The following is an 18,796-nucleotide window of genomic DNA, read 5'->3' on the forward strand; positions in this document are numbered from 1 at the left end:
AATTTTATTTCGGGCATGTAATTGTACTTGACATTATATTTTCTCTTAAAACTAATTTGAGTCCTCTCAAAGCTGACATTATTTACATCATTAACTATCTTCAACACTGGTGCACTAAATGGGAAAATATGCTGGAAAAGTAAATGTGTGCATTTTAAGAATTATCCATAAAAATAACTATATTTGTTACCCTTGGCCACAATAGTTACACTTCAAATGTCTCAGCGCCTGTAACACAAGAAGATTAGCTGTAAGAACTAAATCCTACCCAGATTAATGTAGAATAACCACTTTGCTTAGTGAAATTCAAATGGAAATAACTGTCAAGTGGATTTCTGCAGTCAGTTAAGTCTCGAAATGTGAAAGTGACACTTCACCTAGTGATGCGTGTGTTGACACACCAATGATAACGTGAGACTGGATTCCTTGTGATTAATGCATGATTGAGATCCTATTAGGGTGGTGGGCCTAGAAGAGACATGCAGGTAACCGCAGGAAACCACCATGCTAAATATTCAGTCGGCTTCATTTGTAGGCTGGAAATGGAGCAAAAGAAAGACAAGCTAATAGCCTGATGTTGATAGAAGCATGCGTAATCTACAGGACCTTCAGCCCCTCAGCCGTCTGAAAACATACACACGCTGTCCTAGAAAACACTGGCCCTTTAATGTCTGTGAACATGACAGAGATGATCAACACAGGTCTTTGTCTGACATTGAGAAGTCCATGCATGCCATACCTGAGAGCCCCTAAGGTGCCGTGCTGAATAATGAACAGCTCTTTGAGAGGGCAGTGGGTGCTCATTACCATGGCGATGAGCGTGAGTGACACCCGGCTTCAGTGTTGGTAAAATATTAATGAGCATCGGGTGATCTCCCTCCAGTTTCACACGCACAGATTGACATGGTCCCCAGGCCTTTAGCACACTAATAGGAAGGTCTGGTCCTGAAAATGTAAGGGTCTCACAGGGTGTTGTCAATATTAATGGCAGATATCAAGGAGTGTGTAAAAACAACCTAAAAGAGGAGAAAATGAAGACATCTATGTGCTCTTAGGAGCACAGAGATGATTTTCTGTCAGATGAATTCTGGCACATCATTCAAAACATGTTTTCACAAGTTTCCTTTGGAACATGCAGGCCAGAGATTTTAGCACCACTAAATTATTCTCTATCTCTATGTGAGTTCAAAGTGATTTAAAAGAGATACGAGAGTAATGTGCATGCCCATTCCTGACAATCCACACACGCAGATTTTACCCACAAACACAAAAGGGAGCTCACATGAAGAATGTGCAAACCATGAAAAACAATATTTAAACTGCAAAAAGCAGAACGAGAACTGTCAAATAAAACCACACGATACATCCAAAGCATAATACCAATTATGTCCAGATGAGGGCAATGAATTCCGCTTTTATGAAACGTTTTACAGCACTATGTGCTACAGCTTATGAAACAAGCATGTCTTGAAAAGCCACAATTTTGCACTGTAACCTTTCAAAACACTGCATGTCTGTCATAATGCATACAAACAACATTGCAACATTAAATGGCAGGACACATTTTTGGTGACAGGTAACAAAAACATATGAAATACCACTTTTTAAAACACTTTTCCTCTACATGGTGATTTAACCCAAATTTGCACATACTGCATGTCTTATTGTGGAGAAGTAAACAATACATTTAATAACAACTTAAGCTACCTAGACAATTCCACATGACTATGGGCTTTGATTCATTATAACAATGGTATATTAACTGTCAAGAACGAGATGAGTGTAGGTTAACTAAATCTCTGTTCTTTGTGAGGACACACCCAGAGTTCAAAGGAAATAGGTAGCGGGCTCCAGGGCTCTTGAGCACCTTGTGAAGAACAACTTGACACTTCACGAGCGCACTGATGACATTGAGGAGCCACTTGAGACTTGATTGCACTTGACTTAGAAACCTTGCTCGACTTAGAAAATAAAAAGGATTTTTCTCTGACAGTATTCACAGTGGCACCTTTGTGGCACTTGATTGTTGTTGGTTAAGTTTTTCTTAAGTTTATAGTGCGTGTTCTCCACTGCTTTTGAAATGTATGATACATTAGTATTACTAGAAGAATGAAAAGTAGCATAGGCCTTTGTTATAGTGTGCACGTTTACATTTACATTGAGTCAATTAGCAGACGCTCTTATACAGAGCGACTAACAGTAAGTACAGGGACATTCCCAGAGGCAAGTAGGGTGAAGGGCACACAACGTCATTTGTCACAGCCGGGAATCGAACCGGCAACCTTCTGATTAATAGCCCGATTCCCTAACCGCTCAGCCACCTGACTCCACATTTTGCGTAAATTGTTTTCTTAGAGGTAAGAGGCGCAATACTTGGATCAATGGGGGATCAAGAGAGCGCCATCCTTACAAATATCCTTACATCCCCAGGGACTATAAAACCACCTGGCCTCTTTATTATAATACAGCGCTAAATGATCGCCATGTCCTTGTGGAATACAAAATAACGCAACCAGACATAAATCTGTGGTTTCACTAATTGAAATAAAAGCTGGGTTTTTTTAGCGCATGGAAGAAAGTGCCGCTAAAGTTCTTGCTTTCAGCTAATAGAATAGTGTCTGAAGGTTCGTTGAGACATGTAAGTCAACAGTAGGCCAAGCCTGCAGACAGAGAAATATGCAAGCTAAACATATTCATGGGAAGTGTCCCTGCGGACTGCCTGCATTTCTATTCACAAGTCATTCTTCAACTTCAAATGTTTTGATCGTATGTTCAAGGATAGGAAAGTTGAAGACAACAATGAATTCTGAGAGAGATAGTGATGAAATGGTGATGTAACTCTTACTAATGTGCCATACATGCACATGGCATGCTGCGCTTTCTTTTTGCTTTACTCCAAGTGTAGACTCAATTTTCAACCCATCACTGTAACCTTTTCAACAGTTTATAGCCTACTTGGTGTAGGTTTTATGTTTTAGATTGCGCTTTATGAGCAACACGTGTGAAGTAATAAAGCCTGAATTGACAGTTACAGATATGCATTAGCCTGTAATTGTTGTGCAATCCCTTTTGATATTAATAGGCATTCAATTACTAATGTATTCATGGTTACCCCTGTGTGCGTAAACCAACTAGGAAGATCCAATATTTGCTGCAACACGCTCTATTAGAAATAAAGAATTACACAGGAAAGCATTGGGAAAACATGAATACAGGGAAATACGACAGCACAGGCAAGGTGCATGGCTTTCTCACATGCTGCGCAAACAGAAGGCCCTCGGTGGACCAATTAGCGCGGGTCGCGAGAGGAGTCAGCGCTTTCCTGGGAGACATGCTAACTTCAACAACCATTATTATCCAGTCTCGTCTCCGTTACGATCGCACTTGTGTAGATTGCATCAGGTTTCCCACAACTCTACTCTGAACCGTCATGCGTTAGACTAGTGTTATACCAGGGTAACCCACAAGACAACTTCAAAGAGCTGCTTTGATATTGGAGGATGTTGAATAGTTATAAGCAACAACAGGTGTACATAAGTTGTCCATCCCTTGGCTGTAATTATTATAATTGTCCCACTGAAACGGGGTGTTTCCCCAGATTATAAACGATTTAAATATGCTTTTGTAGCAGAAACGATCATTAGGACTAAATCTCTTGCACGTACTTCAGCCCAATCTGGCTTTATTCTTGGATAGGGCCTATTACAATTTAGCCAAACAAAACCATCAGCCTTTGTACTAGGCTATAGCCTACAATTTTGGAATATCCTCTAATACTACACACCATCACATGTAAATCCATATATAGTATATTTGCGCTGCTAAATTACAACTTCAGAGATGCAACTCAGCAAGTGCGAAGTGGTAGAGAAGCGGAAGGAGACAAGAGCGAGGGCGAGCATTGCAAATCCCATGGCAACAGCAAGCACAAAACATGTCTAAAATAGGGGGCAGTGTTCGCTATTACTATAGCAACAGGAAGATACAGCTCCTTCAATCAGCTTTAGGATTTGCTGAAAGGGGGAAAACAAGGCATTATTCTTAGCATAATCGTCATTAGCAAGCATTAACACAATTAATTTGAACAAAGCAGCTGCGTCTCACTATACTGTAAATAATAAACTACAAAGCGGACTATGAAGTGGCATCCTGTCTTTTAGTTTTTTTTTACCAAGATCACCACAGTAATAAAAAATCCACAAGTGAATGCTCACTTGTGGCTATGTGTCTATAAGTTCCAGCATCATACCCTATAAAACACCGTTGCTTACTCATTCTGTAAACTGTAGTAGGCTACCCGAGCCTACTCAAGAGTCGCGTTTAACATAAAGGTAAACAAGGACACACTTTTACACAATGCTCAAGTTAATAGCCTAGTGGAATAAAAGGCTACTACTAAACAGTCTACTGGATAAACAAATATATGAGCTGCGACAAGTAGCCTGCAAGTGGAACATATGAACTGGTCATTCGAGCTAACGTTATCCATATTTCATTTTCGTTAATAGTTATTGCAGAAGTGGGTCTATGAATGCTGTTAAACAAAATTAAGTTTCACTGATGCACAAGTGCGCTTCCACACTACCAGGGACTTGGCTGCTTTCACTGGGGTTGGATTGTTGACATGGAACATGTGCACAGAGAGCGGTAAACTGAAAACAGTCGAGCTGCAGTGTCTAGCTACAAGTCAGCCAATCGCATACTTGATACATCATTCCCCCAGCCAATGACAGAGCGACAAGTTCGGTCCATCCAGCGAATCTGCTCTCTGCCTGAAGCCTGATGCAATTCAGTTGCAATAGCAACCACCCATCTCCTGATATTGTATTCTTCCTCGTTGAAAGATAAATCAAGTAGTCCCTTGTAAACAATGAATAAATGAGTTGTTTACACATTGTAGCATCAAACTCTGTTTCTTTTTCACATATCAAGCCACAAAGGTTACGCACATCATAAAAGCCTCACAGACCAGACGTATTTAACTGTCTCATCTGTGAGGTATGACCCCCAACGCATGATCTTAATGTGAGTATAAATCGCTACTGTAGTTGTACGTTTCTTCAACAAAACAGGTCTTTTATGTCCCTGACTGTTTTTTTTTTTTTTTTTTTACATGGTAGAGGGCGGAGGAATCTACAGCATGGTTTGCCCTCGTGACGCAGCCGGTTGCTAGGTGTGAATGAACTGATGCTGCCTCTCAATTAATCGTACCTCAGTCTTCAAGTTCATCCCAACAAAGCTGCAAGCCGACTTGATTTACACTATCCCGGATAATCCGAGGAAGACATGGCTTTCTAAATTGTTTAGAACTCTGATCCGAGACAACTTCGTGCTTTGCTCTTGCAACGCACCCCAAACTCACAACATTTTCAGCAAGAATGGAGTAAGTTCAACATGTTGCTTTGTATCATCACTTACGCTAAAGCGTTCAAAACTTTAGACTATTATTGTAGACTCATTTAGACCGTTCCATTATGGGTGTCATGCCACATTTCTTTGTTTGATATGCATGTTTATTTTTCATTGGAATAGCTAGGTTCTTATAATAATTGAATCGTAGGTTGTGACTACAGGACGTATAGTTAAAATCTCAACAGGACATAAGATAGACTAACCAAGACAAAAGTTATTTTGAAAATGACACGTCGTTTGACTGAACTCACATTTGTCGTGATAATCCTTTGGGTGAGAAATGTTTGTGTATGTATTGTACATTTGCGCTTGGAATAACTTTATTAACTTTCTTAAACTTGTATTATACGGATTGTGTGATGTTTTATCTTCTGCTGACTATATCTGATGTTGTCAACATATGACATATAAGACATCTTTATCGATTCATGACTTTAGCCTTAAGAGTGCTCTGTTGTGTTTTTCAAAATAGTGAGATCTAGGCTATACCATTCAAGTCTTGTGAATTATTTAGAATGTATGTGAGCGCATAGGTGGACTCAAAAGTGAGTTTGTGATATTCTCTCAACATAAGCTATGCATTACGTCATTGGTCTGTTCCACGTGTTTGCATCGCACCATATGCTTCTCCACCTAATGTAACTCGTTTGTTTTGGAGTTTTTTTTTAAACTTTCACCTCCTTTTTGTTTTGCTGTGACATTCCACCGAAGTAACGTTCCTTAAAAAAAAAAAGTATTTGCTATTGTGATAGTTATTCTTTGTTTAGCTTTTTTTGAAGAGGTCAGAACAGGACAGATGTTTGTTCTGGCAATTGTGCCAGAACAAAGTAACTTACTATGACTTGCATTGTGATAAGAATAATGTGTCCATACCACGTAGGAAAACGAACTTTATATGCAATGGCATGTTTTATTTGTTTTAAGCATGTAATTAATGGATGGATACGTGACAAACCACTATAGCTGTTTAACCCCCTATAACTCTTCACCCCATAGGGTTCATTATGCTCACCAAGCCCTGCACACTGTGGCTCAACTTTCAAACCCTACCGCCTCAAAGCATACCCTTGGACTTGGACTGACTCAAAAGACCAATATACAACATGATGGCAACAACAGCTCCTATTTGGAAGACTCTTCGCGTCTGCCCGGCAGACCCCCTCACTCTCTCTCACCCACAGGCTAACCACAGCCAATCACAGGGGTGCAGGGGGGAGGTGCCAGAGGAGAGTCAGCACTTAATTGGTGAGTTGCAGCGAATACGCTTTTTTATATTTCCACATTTCAGGTGGGAACCGCACTGCAGCACATTCATTCTCCCCGAACAGTAAGTAATAAACTAGTTACCTCTTTTCTGATAAATAGAGCAACTGAAATGTGAAAATATTTTAGTTATCCGCACACAGCATTCTCCACAACCTGGCTTTATAAAATGTTATGCGGTTTTAACATTTGAGCTTTAAGGACAATTTAAATACGTTTACCACTAATAGTAAATGATGATGTGTTATGTCTTTTTCCCTTTTCCACACAGGTGATGGTCTTTCTGACTGGATGACGGAAGAAGTGGATTTCTCTTCTTACCTCCCAAACCCTCATTCCTCTCCCTCCCCCAATTCCTCCCTCCCCCCATCTCCCCTTCAGAATGATATTCAGGTGCCCTCTGACTTGGAGGTCATGACCTCTCTGCTGCAAGAGGAACTTGCTCAACTGGAGGACTACTTCCTGTCCGAACCACTGCCAGAGAAAGGGGTCAAGTTGGGGAAATGCGACAAGGGTCCGCCACCAGTGGGTCCCCAGTCATACTACCAACTGCCCTATGCGTCATACCCTACTTCCAACCAATCGGAATCCAGCCCTCTCCTTGTTACCCTGGCAACAGGGGACTTAGACCTGCTGAGTCTTTGTGGTGGGCCCATTGGTCGATCCAAAAATCCTAGACATGTCCCTTACAGTTGCAGTCGCCCCAGTGGGTGTAGCCGTAAAAGAGTTAATGATGGGGCGAGGTTAGGTGAGGTCTTTGAAAATAGTTTGTGGAGTTCCAAAGGAAATAACTCAGGTAACTCATCAGTGACTCTTCACGGTTACAGTGGTGTAGAAGACGAACGGGTGGTAGGGAAGGGCTACTGTCTGGGCAGTGCAGTCGAGATTAGAAGATGCGCCATTCTTCCAAAGGGGGAGAAACCTTGTCGTTTCACAGAGGAGATTATAGGGGGAGGCAAAGTGGTTGGCGGTGGGTATGGCTTTGGTGGGCCACTAGATGTTCCCAACAAGAAAGATGACTTGTTGATGTATGGCATGCGGGAGGTCGATGATATAGGTCCTGGTAGCAGTGAGATAGATGTGTTGAGTCATGTCAAAGCTGGTGGTGAGATAGGAAAAGCCACCATTCCTTGGAAGACGGAAGGCAGTGAGGGTTATCTTCAGACAACGCAACCAGTGGCCTATCACAGCTTCCATGGCGCCGTCAATGAGCAAGTTAAAGCAGAGAGTTTACAGCTGGGGCGTCAACATGACTTCCACTGTGGTTTCCTTGAGGATCAGGGTTCAAGTTGTCTTTCAGTTGATAGGGAGAGTCTGGACTTGGGGTCCCTAAACCACAGGCAATTGCGGGGTTTAAAGGAAGACTCCTGTTCGGTAAAATCAGAACTTGAAGCCAATCCAACAGAGTTCCCCCACGGAGAGCGCAAACAGAAGAAAAGAGACCAGAACAAAACCGCCGCTCACAGGTATGACTCAGCCAAATACACATTCAGAGATTATTACAAATGATTACAGCACGCTATCTATCCTTTGTCTAAAAATCATGATGATGGAGCACAGACAGAGGTGATCCTTAGCTACATGTTTTACTGTTTTGATTTCTCTTAATCCAACTTCACCAGGTATCGCCAGCGGAAAAGGGCGGAGTTAGACATACTGGAAGAACAGCTACATGGTCTTGAGGGGCGGAACCGGGAGCTTCGGGACAAGGCAGAATCAGTAGAACGAGAAATACAGTACGTTAAAGACCTGCTAATTGAAGTATACAAGGCCCGTAGTCAACGACTCAAGCAAGATACCAATGGGTAATGCCAAGTGATCATTTTATTTTTATTTTTAAATCCGAATGTATTTTATTTTATATGAGAGAAGGGGCAAAATTGTATAATTGCATGTTTCAATTATGTTTTACTTATTTAATTATTTTAATTTTAAAGTCAACCAACGAAATTCTATACTTACAACATACCACAATCTGCACTACTTAAAATCTAACCAACTAAGTCTGCACTGTGAAGCTGTAATGTTTTAATTGACAATCAATTTTGAATGGGTCTCTTGTTGATTGAATATTCTAACTGGGATGGGCTAGATTTCCATCAGAGATCTGTTATTTTTTATATTCCTGTTAGACTATTTTCAAGTCCACAACGGCCTTATACCGGTCTAGATGTCAGTAACTTAGCCTACTGTATTTTCATCCTGATTATTCAAACAACAGATATCTTCTTAGAATATTTGTAACAGCTTTAGGCTATTAACGTGTTCCAGATAAGTAATTTAAACTTAAGTAATATGAGGTAAAATTACCTTGAAGGAAGACTTGATGTTTTATATTGATATCGGTTAACTACTGGCTTTGTTTCCTCAGTTGCAAATTGCAATAGAGTACAATCAAATTTGCAGCTCAGGTTATGCAATTCATGTCCCTCAAACGTTAGTGATTTTTGAAAGTAGATGGGACTTTATACATTCAGATGTATCTTTGTTTGCATGGCTAAGACTTCATTGCTACTTAGCTGACACACTGCTTCTACATGATTGATACTATTGTACACAGTTTCCATAGCCGCCTGACCTTATATGCTGTCTTTCAGAAAACTCACTCGTCTCTTTGATGTATAGTAATTTCTCTTCTCTCAAACGGAAGGTATAGTAAACTTGCTTCTTAGGCAAAAATGTTCAGGGGAAGCGATTTTATATATCTGTATTCTCTAATTTGTAAGACTTTTTCAATAGTATGTTGAAGGAAAAAGGAAGTTAGCCTTTGCTTATTTCTTTTAGTAATGTTAATTTTCACTTAAATGTTTGTGATACCTTTTCATGTTCTTTCTGGATTTTTCTTCTGATGATGAGGTTTGGACCATTTTTTATTCTCTTACTATTGTATAGATACTATTTTCATTTTCTGTTGGTCACTGAAGTGTTTGACAGACTGCATTTAAATTGTTATATCAGCTCATGTTTTATTTTATTTTTTAGAATAGATCTTAATTCAAAACCCAGTAAGTGTGAAATGTATCATGGATATACACTGATGTTTGGTAAAATGTATAACATTTGAATGAGCAGACTGAATGTTTTCTCAAAATAAGCTCAGACATCTTGGCGTTGTACAATCAATCATATTCATGAAATAGCCTACAGCTTTTGATGTAATATGTGAGACACCTGTTATTTTGTAATAGATTATATCCAAAGCTTCGTGTAGAGAAAATTGTTTTGACAACGCTCAGCGAAAAGGCCTAGCATTCACTCGCAATTAATTTGACCGTCCTACGTAATATATTTTCTCTTTTTCACATGTCATTCGTTTACTTTTACCAAATAAAGAGAGTTGTGTGTGCATAAACTACAGTTTATTCTTTTTGAACTCATTCATAACACAATATAATTGCTGGCGAACAACCGGGAGGGATTAACATAAACGGATAGATTAATACTGGTGCGGAACGGGGCTTTAAAAGTAGAAAATGTGATGGGTGTTGTTTTTACAAAATAGGGATTACACGCACTAATGCAGACTTTGGCTTGATGTCAACTGCGTTTAACACTTGCGGTGTTTTGCTCCACAGACGAATAGATCTGTTTATTTGTAATTATACCACCACGTTATAACCTTTCAAATTGTTTTGGATTGGACGCTGTAACGGTAGAGCCACACGAGAAGAATGTGGAAATGTAGGTTACTGTTTTTTCTACTCCGAAATGGCAATTAACGAGGTCAAAATGTATAGCTATAAAACAATTAAATTGTAAAAAAAAATTGTGAAGCTAAATTGCATCTCATTTGTACACTGGATTTTAGGTTGTCGTTTCATTGAATGCGCATTGAAGGGAAACGTTTGGTTCAAAAGCGTTCATTATAAATTGTTTAGAAAGAAGGGCGCAACGGAGTCGATTTGACAAGTTTTTATGATCAACATTGACTGTAGAAAAGACTCCAAAGTAAAAAGAATATATATATTTGTAAAACTAAAAGTTGTAGGCTACTTGTTTCACAATTAACAAACTTGTGCAGGCAAGTAAAACAATCAATATTGATAATTATTTCGTTTTTAAAAAGTATCATATAGGCCTATATAATTTGCTCTTCGTATTTTAAGAAGAGTGAACTTTCAGTCAATGAATGTACTTTTAATTTAAAGTTAATCAAAATTCAAATCGAATTTGCACATTTGAAGATGACATGCAGAATCAGGCCTACTGATCAGGCCTAAAAACCACAGTTCAATTCATTCCAAGCATTATTAAACTGTTTAACATTTGAACACAGCAACAAATGGAGTTAGAACAAGAAATTAATTACTTCATAGCCATTCCATTTCGAGTAGTCAGCATTGTGGATATGAAGTGTTATACACAAATTATTTGTATACCATTATAAAGTGACATGTCAAATAGCTTTCAAATGATCGGATGTTGTTATGCTCAAATTACAAATATGAGGACTGCATTTCTCTAAAGAACAAAAACATTTTTTGCAACCACTTCAGAGTACAAGAAGATGTCAGACAGTAGAATCAAAGCTTAGCAACTGGCTTTTCCATCCTACCACATGGATTTCTCTCACCCACTCATAGCTGGTCAATGATTTGAGGATAGTCACACTGTGGCGGTGCATGCTGTGAAGCCTGGTGAAGTTTCTCAAGTGCATCAAGGGACATCAGAGCCTTAAAAGCATAGATGGGAAGATTTGAGAGATTTCACATTACTGTGTGAATGTGTGAACGTGTGTGCTGCTTGCAGACAGAGCCAAGGCAAGGGCCAAGGTGTAGTTTAACAGTGCTAAAGTTGTTTTTTAAGAAAATAAATGAGCAAATACACACACAAAATAACATTATCTTTATCGATTTTGTTTACACTGCTGCTTTTTACAAGAAAAAAGGAATTATGCTGAACAGAATGTGTTAATTTTACATTTAGTTACTTGGCTATTTACTTTAATTTAAAGGGATCCTAACAAGAATGGAAACAAGTTAAAAAAAGGAGCTATTTTGACAATGTCATGTTTACTTAGTTTCTATACTGTACCTGTCGTAGTAAATCCTGCTGACTGTACAAGACCAGGGTTGCATTGGCAGCTTGTCTCACTGCATTATGGGAATCAGCACAAGCAGTCTTGAGAAGCAGACGAGGCACATCTGCCTCTAACAGTGTGGACACCCCCTTGTCCACGGTAGCCATGTTTCCCAAAGCTGCACAGCAATGCCTTCGTGTGAGGGCATCAGGGTCTGTCATAAGGGACGGTAACAGGGTGGACGCCCTCTTGGTCTGTTCAATCCATCTATTCATCTCTTCCTGGTCCATTTGCTTTCTGACTAATGAGGCTGCATTTCTTCCCGCCCCTACCTGTACACACACACTATGGTCCTTGCTCTTTATTCCGTCTGACACGACACAGGCCCCGACCCCTTTCAGAGTTCCTACCTCTGCTCGTCCTATCAAACCCAGCCAATTCCCCACTGCCCTGCAGGACATCCGCCGGACGGAGGGAGAAGGGTCCTGTAGACAGCCAATCATATCTTTGAAGGTGGCAGGCGTCAAAGCTGATTTTGGGTCACTTGTGGACGTTTGCACAAACGGGTCCAGGTGCCCCAGCAGGCTGCATGCAGCAGCTCTGACCCTGTCGTCTGAATGAACCAGAGCCTGCTGCAGGACGGCGGGCTCTATTTGGAGCTGAAGGCCGGTGGAGCTGGAGGAGCAGCGGGCTGCCTGGGACAGCAGGGTCAGGAGCTCCACAGCGGAGCCCCACAAGGCCTCTAGCCGCAGGAAGGCAGAGAGCAGAGAGCTAGCAGTTCTATGCTCAGACGCAGGGCCTTGGTCACTGGAGGCGTTCTGCTTGCCTTCCGCCTCCCTGGGAAAAGAAAAGAAGCTACAGGCCCCGGCGGCTGCTGTGAAACAGGGGACAGAGCGCCCTGGGTCGCACAGAAGCAGACGGCACAGCAGAGACAGGGGCAGCTCCAGTACAGATTGAGGAAGTGCTCGCATCACCTGACAAGGTAGAGAGAAAATAAACATGATTCAGTCAAGCCGTCAAAGATCAAACACCAGCTCGGAAGCAGCAGAATGTTCTCCCAACGGTACTAAGACAGCAGTGTGGAGTAGCAGTTCGGGAGGATTTGTGTCTAGAGCAAGAGTTATCCTCAGTTGCATCATTCAGATGGAGATACTTTCTACTGTTAGTCAGCCGGAGAGGCACATGTTTCAACACAGAGGGAGATCCAACCTGCAGCAGGCCAGAGACGATGCCACAGCTGTGGTACAACTGGAGCAGCTTGGCCATGGTCTCCGAGGGCAAGTCGAGGGCAAATGGGAAACAGAGTAGATGGCAGCTCAACACCGACAGGTTGCTTGAACTGGAGTCCCCCCAACGTTGACCAGGACTGTCCTCTGACAGCAATTGAACACTGTGGGGCAGAGGAGATGGTTTAACTTCACACACATCATTACTATACCCGTATGGATATTCTAAAACAACCAATCTGGATGTGAAGACGTCAACAACTACATCATTTACTAACTAATCAGTGTTGAGCAGATGTCCCAGGGTGGCAATGCACTTTGTGTCACTCTCTGAGAACAGAGGAATGCAGGAGTATGGATCCTTGGTGAGGACAAGCAGAGCAATGGACAGGAAGGCATACAGACCTGATAAGGAAAGAGCAGAACGTACATCACAAACACAAGAAATTAAAATATACTTATATAATAGTAGAATGCCATTAGGTTGACATGGGGGTGCAAAAAAGGTCTATACCATTTGATGAACATAGGTTTGTTTTTGGTGTTGTCTTTTCCAGGGAAGTATTAACTCTCTGCCATAGCTGGTTCCAAAGACTTGAATCAATAGAGGCCGATAATGGATCGTTTTCATGCTGTAAAGAGGGCAATGGGAAAAGCAAACAAGTTCCTTGTGATTATTTTACATACAAGGGCTGATAGAATGCTAACATAGGCAGTACGATTAATGTAAAGTTACAATGGCAGGTAAAGTGGCAATTAGTAGTACTACTAATTTCAAAGTGAAGAAACATTACTGACCTCTGAGAGAGTGTGTAGGACCAATGACAGAAGGCCGTCACAATAACCCCAGCCTGGTGGCAAAGTAATGCTGGACTGGGAAAGGAACAGAGGGGAAGTCAATGTTCAGGGCCAGCCATGCAGTACCACCGTTATATTCCCAGTCGCATCACACGCTACAGCACACACGTATCAGTCCGCCTGGAAACACAGACCTGATCTGAGTCGAGGAGATTCAAGATCTGCGGCGTCAGCCTGTCCATACTAATATCCACAGACCCTCCACTGTGGATAAACATGGTCAGAACTGAGGCTGCTAGAGGCTAAACAACAGGGAGAAAGACACACACACACACAGACTGATCAATCAACCCGTTTCCTATTTTCCAATCAGCTACGACTCAATCAGCTTCAAACCCTGTAAAAAAGTAGCAGTCTAGAGACATCAAGGATAAATAACATAAAATTACTAAATTATAAACCTAAACTAGTTTGATACCTACTGCCAAAGAGTTGGGGGTTGGGCGAAGCAAAATCTTGACAAAGGGCTTGGAGGAGTCTTCCAATCTACAATGAGGAGGTGTGTTGGCAGGTTAATGTGAAATATTGTTAAGCCATAGGAAAAACGTTCCAGTCACGTGAAGACTTTCAGTAGGCTATGCGCCTAATGATGAAAGAATGACAGGCTTGGCATTAAACCGTTCCGAAAATGACTAGATTTTGCATAATCATGAACTGACTACTGTGCCTGCTGACTGTCAAACCTGCTCTCAGCTTGCTCCCAGTCATTGTGTTTCTCCCAATACACCAAAAGCACCACCATCACTTCTCCAAGTACACTGTCACACCATGGTTGCTAAGTGAGACAAAACAGAAGACACAGAGAGATCATGTTAACTTTTGCATTTATCTGTTTACATGTAATATATGGTCATTTTTTGTCAGTGCTAACCTTGGTAACCACTGGGCTCTCGGCAATATCTTGAACCAAGTCAAACAGGAAATGAGGTAGCTCAACTTCACGTCCAATGTGGAAGGAGTCCTTTGGGACCGAGGTCAAGATCAGGTTGTTTAAAACCTTCAGTACCTGTCGAATCTGGCAGGCTCCTTCCAGAATCCCATCTAACAACTGAACAGGAGGACAGGTTCTGGGTCAGGGCACGGTAAAATACTAATTTCTTTAGATACATGGGCTTTATCAGCTGGTTGGTTTACCTGGGTTTTGGATGTCAGTAACTTCCTTTTCAATTTAGGGATAATGGTTTGACTACTGGTGTTAGAGGTGTGCCGTCTTGGGTCTGTTTCATGGACCAACTGCTCCCACTCCTCGTCACTGTCCACGTCCTGATGACATACACCCATGATGACTGATACAGACTACTGTGGTGTTGAAAGAGCAGCCAGCAAACAATACCGTGGCACTAACTGTGCAGTGATGCCAGCCAGCTGCAGGGGGTCCAGGTCACTGACCTGACTGTGCATCCTCACTGAGCTCAGGCTGCTGCGGCCATCCTCAGGGTGCTTCCGTACCTGCCGAGGTCCAACCTCCACTGGGGGGAACTCTTTCTCGTAATCATGGCTGATCTGACCCCTGCACGGTAACAGGAGAAACTCTACACTGAATGTAAACTTGTGCTGAAGCTGCTATCTTTTTATTTTTTTACAGTTACATCATATAAATAAATCGGTAGGTTGGTTCAATTTCAGGCTGGTTGATCAGAAAGCTCTTGAGTTCATGTTTGAAGTTCTTGGATGCTTCTACTGTACCTCACGGCTGATGTCTCATAGGCTGCAGCGTGGGCCATGTCCTGATCCAGACACATTAAGGGGGCAACTGGGGATTCTTGGGAGGGAATCTTTACTGACGGGGCTGTCCTTTGGGGTCCTGCCTTTCCATTACCAATCTAGAATCAGTTACAAAGCAGTAGTCACTTGCAGAGTTTAGAGTTATTTCCTTCAGAGTATTTCTACGCATGGTTGGGATCACACCCTACCTGTCTGCTCCTCTTTTCCTTGTCTCTTTGTTCCGTGGCCTTGCGCAGTAGCCGGCTCTCACCACCATGCTGCGGTGCCTTCTGTGCCGCTTGCTGAAGCTTCAGAGCCTGCATGTCTGGGCTGGGGGTCACTGTCAGAGGGCTGGATGCACTGGGACCTGACAGCACTACCAAGGCCACCATTAGGGAACAAAGAGGTTAGAATCTGGAAGTTACGTTTACTACGTACAACAATGATACCCAAGATCAGAATTGAATCAACAGAATCAATTCAAGCCTGCTGGCCTCACCTACAACTCCATCTGCAACAAAAGGGTGCTTGAGGAGGTCTGGCCATGACAATCTCTTCTGTGGGTCTTTGGTCAATAATCCCTTCAAGAAACTCTAGGGTGGCAAGATTGAGAAGTTAAACACAGCATCTCTAGACCTGTCTACAAACATGTGTAGGAACTGCACACGTACTAATTAGCTACTATCCTAATAATACACAAACACTATCAAACTGTGATCTGTACCATGCAGGGTTGGCTCATGTTCTCTGGCCACTTGACAGGATCTCTCACTATGAGCCGCACAAGCTGAAAGATAGAGTTAGTGTAGAAAGGTGGCACCCCCGTGTGGAGCTCGTAAAGAATGCAGCCCAAAGACCAAAGGTCAGCAGTGTGGTCATAGGGCTTCTCTTCGACCAGCTCCGGGGACATGTAGAGAGGTGTTCCTTTGATGGAAGTCAGGACCAATGTAGAAACGCTCATAGCTCGAGCAAACCTGGAAATGCAAATAAAACCAAAAATAACATTACCAGCCATATTCTTAGTGGAAAATTGCACAAAATCAACATGTTTAATCAAAGAAAAAGATGAATACATTTGGCCAAATTGACATTATTGTGTGCACAAAGGAGTAATGCTCACCCAAAATCACACAGCTTTACAACACCACCTTTTCCCAAAAGAATGTTTTGTGGTTTCATGTCTCGGTGGAGTATCCGATGTGAATGTAAATAATATAAAGCAGACACTAGCTGGTGGGCAATCTCAGCGACCTTGACAAACAGCAACGCACACAGTGAATAAAGCATTCAAAACAAAAGGTTAATTGTATAGTCTACTTAATCTCAGACACTGTTCTGTAATGCAGAGCTCTAACTATTACACAAACTATTACCCAGAGACACTATGGATCCCAATAGAACACAACTTCCTCATGAATGACTGGGCACTACCTGGCTCTCCGGTAAGTTGCCATCGTCCTCGAGGATCTGGAACAACTCGCCTTCTGCGTACTCAGTAACAACAACCACCTGTAAAGAGCGTCATAGTCAGTAAACCCCAATGTAAGTAAGCAAGATATAGCTTTTTTATAAATGGAAGCGAATTGCAAACACAGCTACCTCTCTTTCAGTCTCAACACTGTCCAACAAGAGGACAATGTTCGGGTGTCGAAGTCCCTTCATGATGTCAATTTCTCTTTTAAGACTTCGCAACTCTTTCTCAGAGCGACCAACTTTAGGGATAAACTTCAGTGCCACCACCTCAACAAACAAAATAAACACGGTTTCGGTTTACAAACGCTAGAAGGAAGAAGCATGCATTAGCTGGTAATTTCTCAAACTCTTGCTACAATTGTTGTTAGGTTTAACAAGTTATACTAAAGTCTTAGAAGCCAACTACAATACAAATTATTGTTGATACAGCGGGACAGCGCCACTTAACTTGTTTTAGCTACCTAGCAAAATAGATCTACATCTAAGCCTAGTCTAGTTACATTTTACTTACTTGACCACTGAATTTCTTACGTCCTTTATAAACTCGCCCAAATGAGCCTTCTCCTATCATCTCCAAAACATGATACAAGTCCATTTTAGCAAGGCTATCAGTCTCGCTAGCTTGTCCTGAAGATTCCTTACTGTTTAGCTAGTAGGCTACTTCTGTCTAGTTTCTCTGCTAGCAAAACTTTTCTTCGTGTGAGGAAACGTTCCGTAGCCTCCAAAATGATGTTTGATATGCTTTACCATCTATAAACTAGCTACCTCTTTATTTCTTTATTTAACACAACGTGACCAACAAAACCCTATTTGACTTCAACTGTTAGCTATCTCGTATAATACGTAGTGGTGTAGCTAGCCTAGCTATGTAGCAGCATGGCTGTTTGGTAGCCTCGTGTATATCAGGTGCGCACTAGCAATGTAATCAAACGTTGCTAAGCAACTCTGTGGCCCGTCGGTTCAGCGAAGGTTCTCGAGTTCTCACATCATCCTCCACTTAAGCTTATTGCTTTTCTAAAACTGTTACTACAAATATTTGATATAGTTTCATCAATAAAAACATTTAGAAACAAAATAGTTTCATAATAAACCGTCATTCTTCCGCTACTACAAAGTATAGTTCCTACATAAATCGTTGCCACGCAACAGCCAGATGGACATCTTTGCCGTCTTTTTCAATTTGAAATATTCGATGCGCAGTAATATGGAATGTTAAAGAATGTTATGAGGACAACCTGTGAGGTTATGCTGGATTTTACAACGGCATGGAACGCGATATAGCCAATCACAATCAAGGATGGGAACAACCAGTTTTAGAAAATGTCTTAGACTCTTACATTTACATTTATTCATTTAGCAGACGCTTTTATCCAAAGCGACTTCCAAGAGAGAGCTTTACAAAAGAGCATAGGTCACTGAACATAACAACGAGATAGTCCCAAACATTGCAAGCAGCCAAAACATGAAGCATACATTGTGAAAAGCTAAACAAGTGCCAAAAGGGAAGACCCATAAGAGCATGTAGTTATACAAGTTACAAATAAAACAACATGAACCACAAAAGTGCAGGACTGTACCTGTAAAAGAACAATCAACAGTAAAATATTACACAGCAAGTACAAGACTTAACTTCGTTATATCTAACCTACAATAGCAACAAGTCACTCAATAAGAGTTGTAGTGATCCTGGAGGAGACTAACAAATCCAGCCAAGCATTCTTAAGTGCCGTTGTACTCCCGGAACAAGTGCGTCTTGAGCCTTTTCTTGAAGGTGGGGAGACAGTCAGTGTCCCTGATGGAGGTGGGGAGCTGGTTCCACCATTGGGGCGCCAGGCAGGAG

At 41.6% G+C, this 18,796-nt stretch overlaps 2 protein-coding genes across 2 annotated transcripts; one reads left to right on the forward strand and one right to left on the reverse strand.

The window, feature by feature from the left end:
- The first annotated feature begins 5,244 nt into the window (after positions 1-5,244).
- atf5a (activating transcription factor 5a) lies at positions 5,245-9,740 on the forward strand. The gene is made up of 4 exons (XM_084697591.1): positions 5,245-5,383; positions 6,409-6,657; positions 6,947-8,141; positions 8,298-9,740. The coding sequence occupies exons 2-4, from the start codon at positions 6,516-6,518 to the stop codon at positions 8,482-8,484; spliced, it is 1,524 nt and encodes a 507-aa protein (XP_084553717.1). The 5' UTR covers positions 5,245-5,383; positions 6,409-6,515; the 3' UTR covers positions 8,485-9,740.
- An 832-nt stretch (positions 9,741-10,572) lies between these two features.
- On the reverse strand, positions 10,573-18,157 carry stk36 (serine/threonine kinase 36 (fused homolog, Drosophila)). Its single transcript, XM_084697590.1, has 20 exons — positions 17,468-18,157; positions 17,083-17,223; positions 16,915-16,992; positions 16,604-16,734; positions 16,208-16,457; positions 15,983-16,076; positions 15,693-15,859; positions 15,466-15,602; positions 15,169-15,289; positions 14,914-15,042; positions 14,651-14,827; positions 14,463-14,554; positions 14,202-14,265; positions 13,914-14,021; positions 13,720-13,794; positions 13,436-13,553; positions 13,200-13,326; positions 12,905-13,085; positions 11,710-12,669; positions 10,573-11,348 (listed from the first exon to the last, which is right to left on the reverse strand). The coding sequence occupies exons 1-20, from the start codon at positions 17,549-17,551 to the stop codon at positions 11,253-11,255; spliced, it is 3,330 nt and encodes a 1,109-aa protein (XP_084553716.1). The 5' UTR covers positions 17,552-18,157; the 3' UTR covers positions 10,573-11,252.
- Positions 18,158-18,796: the final 639 nt, after the last annotated feature.

The sequence above is a fragment of the Hypomesus nipponensis genome, chromosome 5, assembly GCF_054491055.1.
Source record: "Hypomesus nipponensis isolate SF chromosome 5, ASM5449105v1, whole genome shotgun sequence".
NCBI classification, from domain to species: domain Eukaryota; kingdom Metazoa; phylum Chordata; class Actinopteri; order Osmeriformes; family Osmeridae; genus Hypomesus; species Hypomesus nipponensis.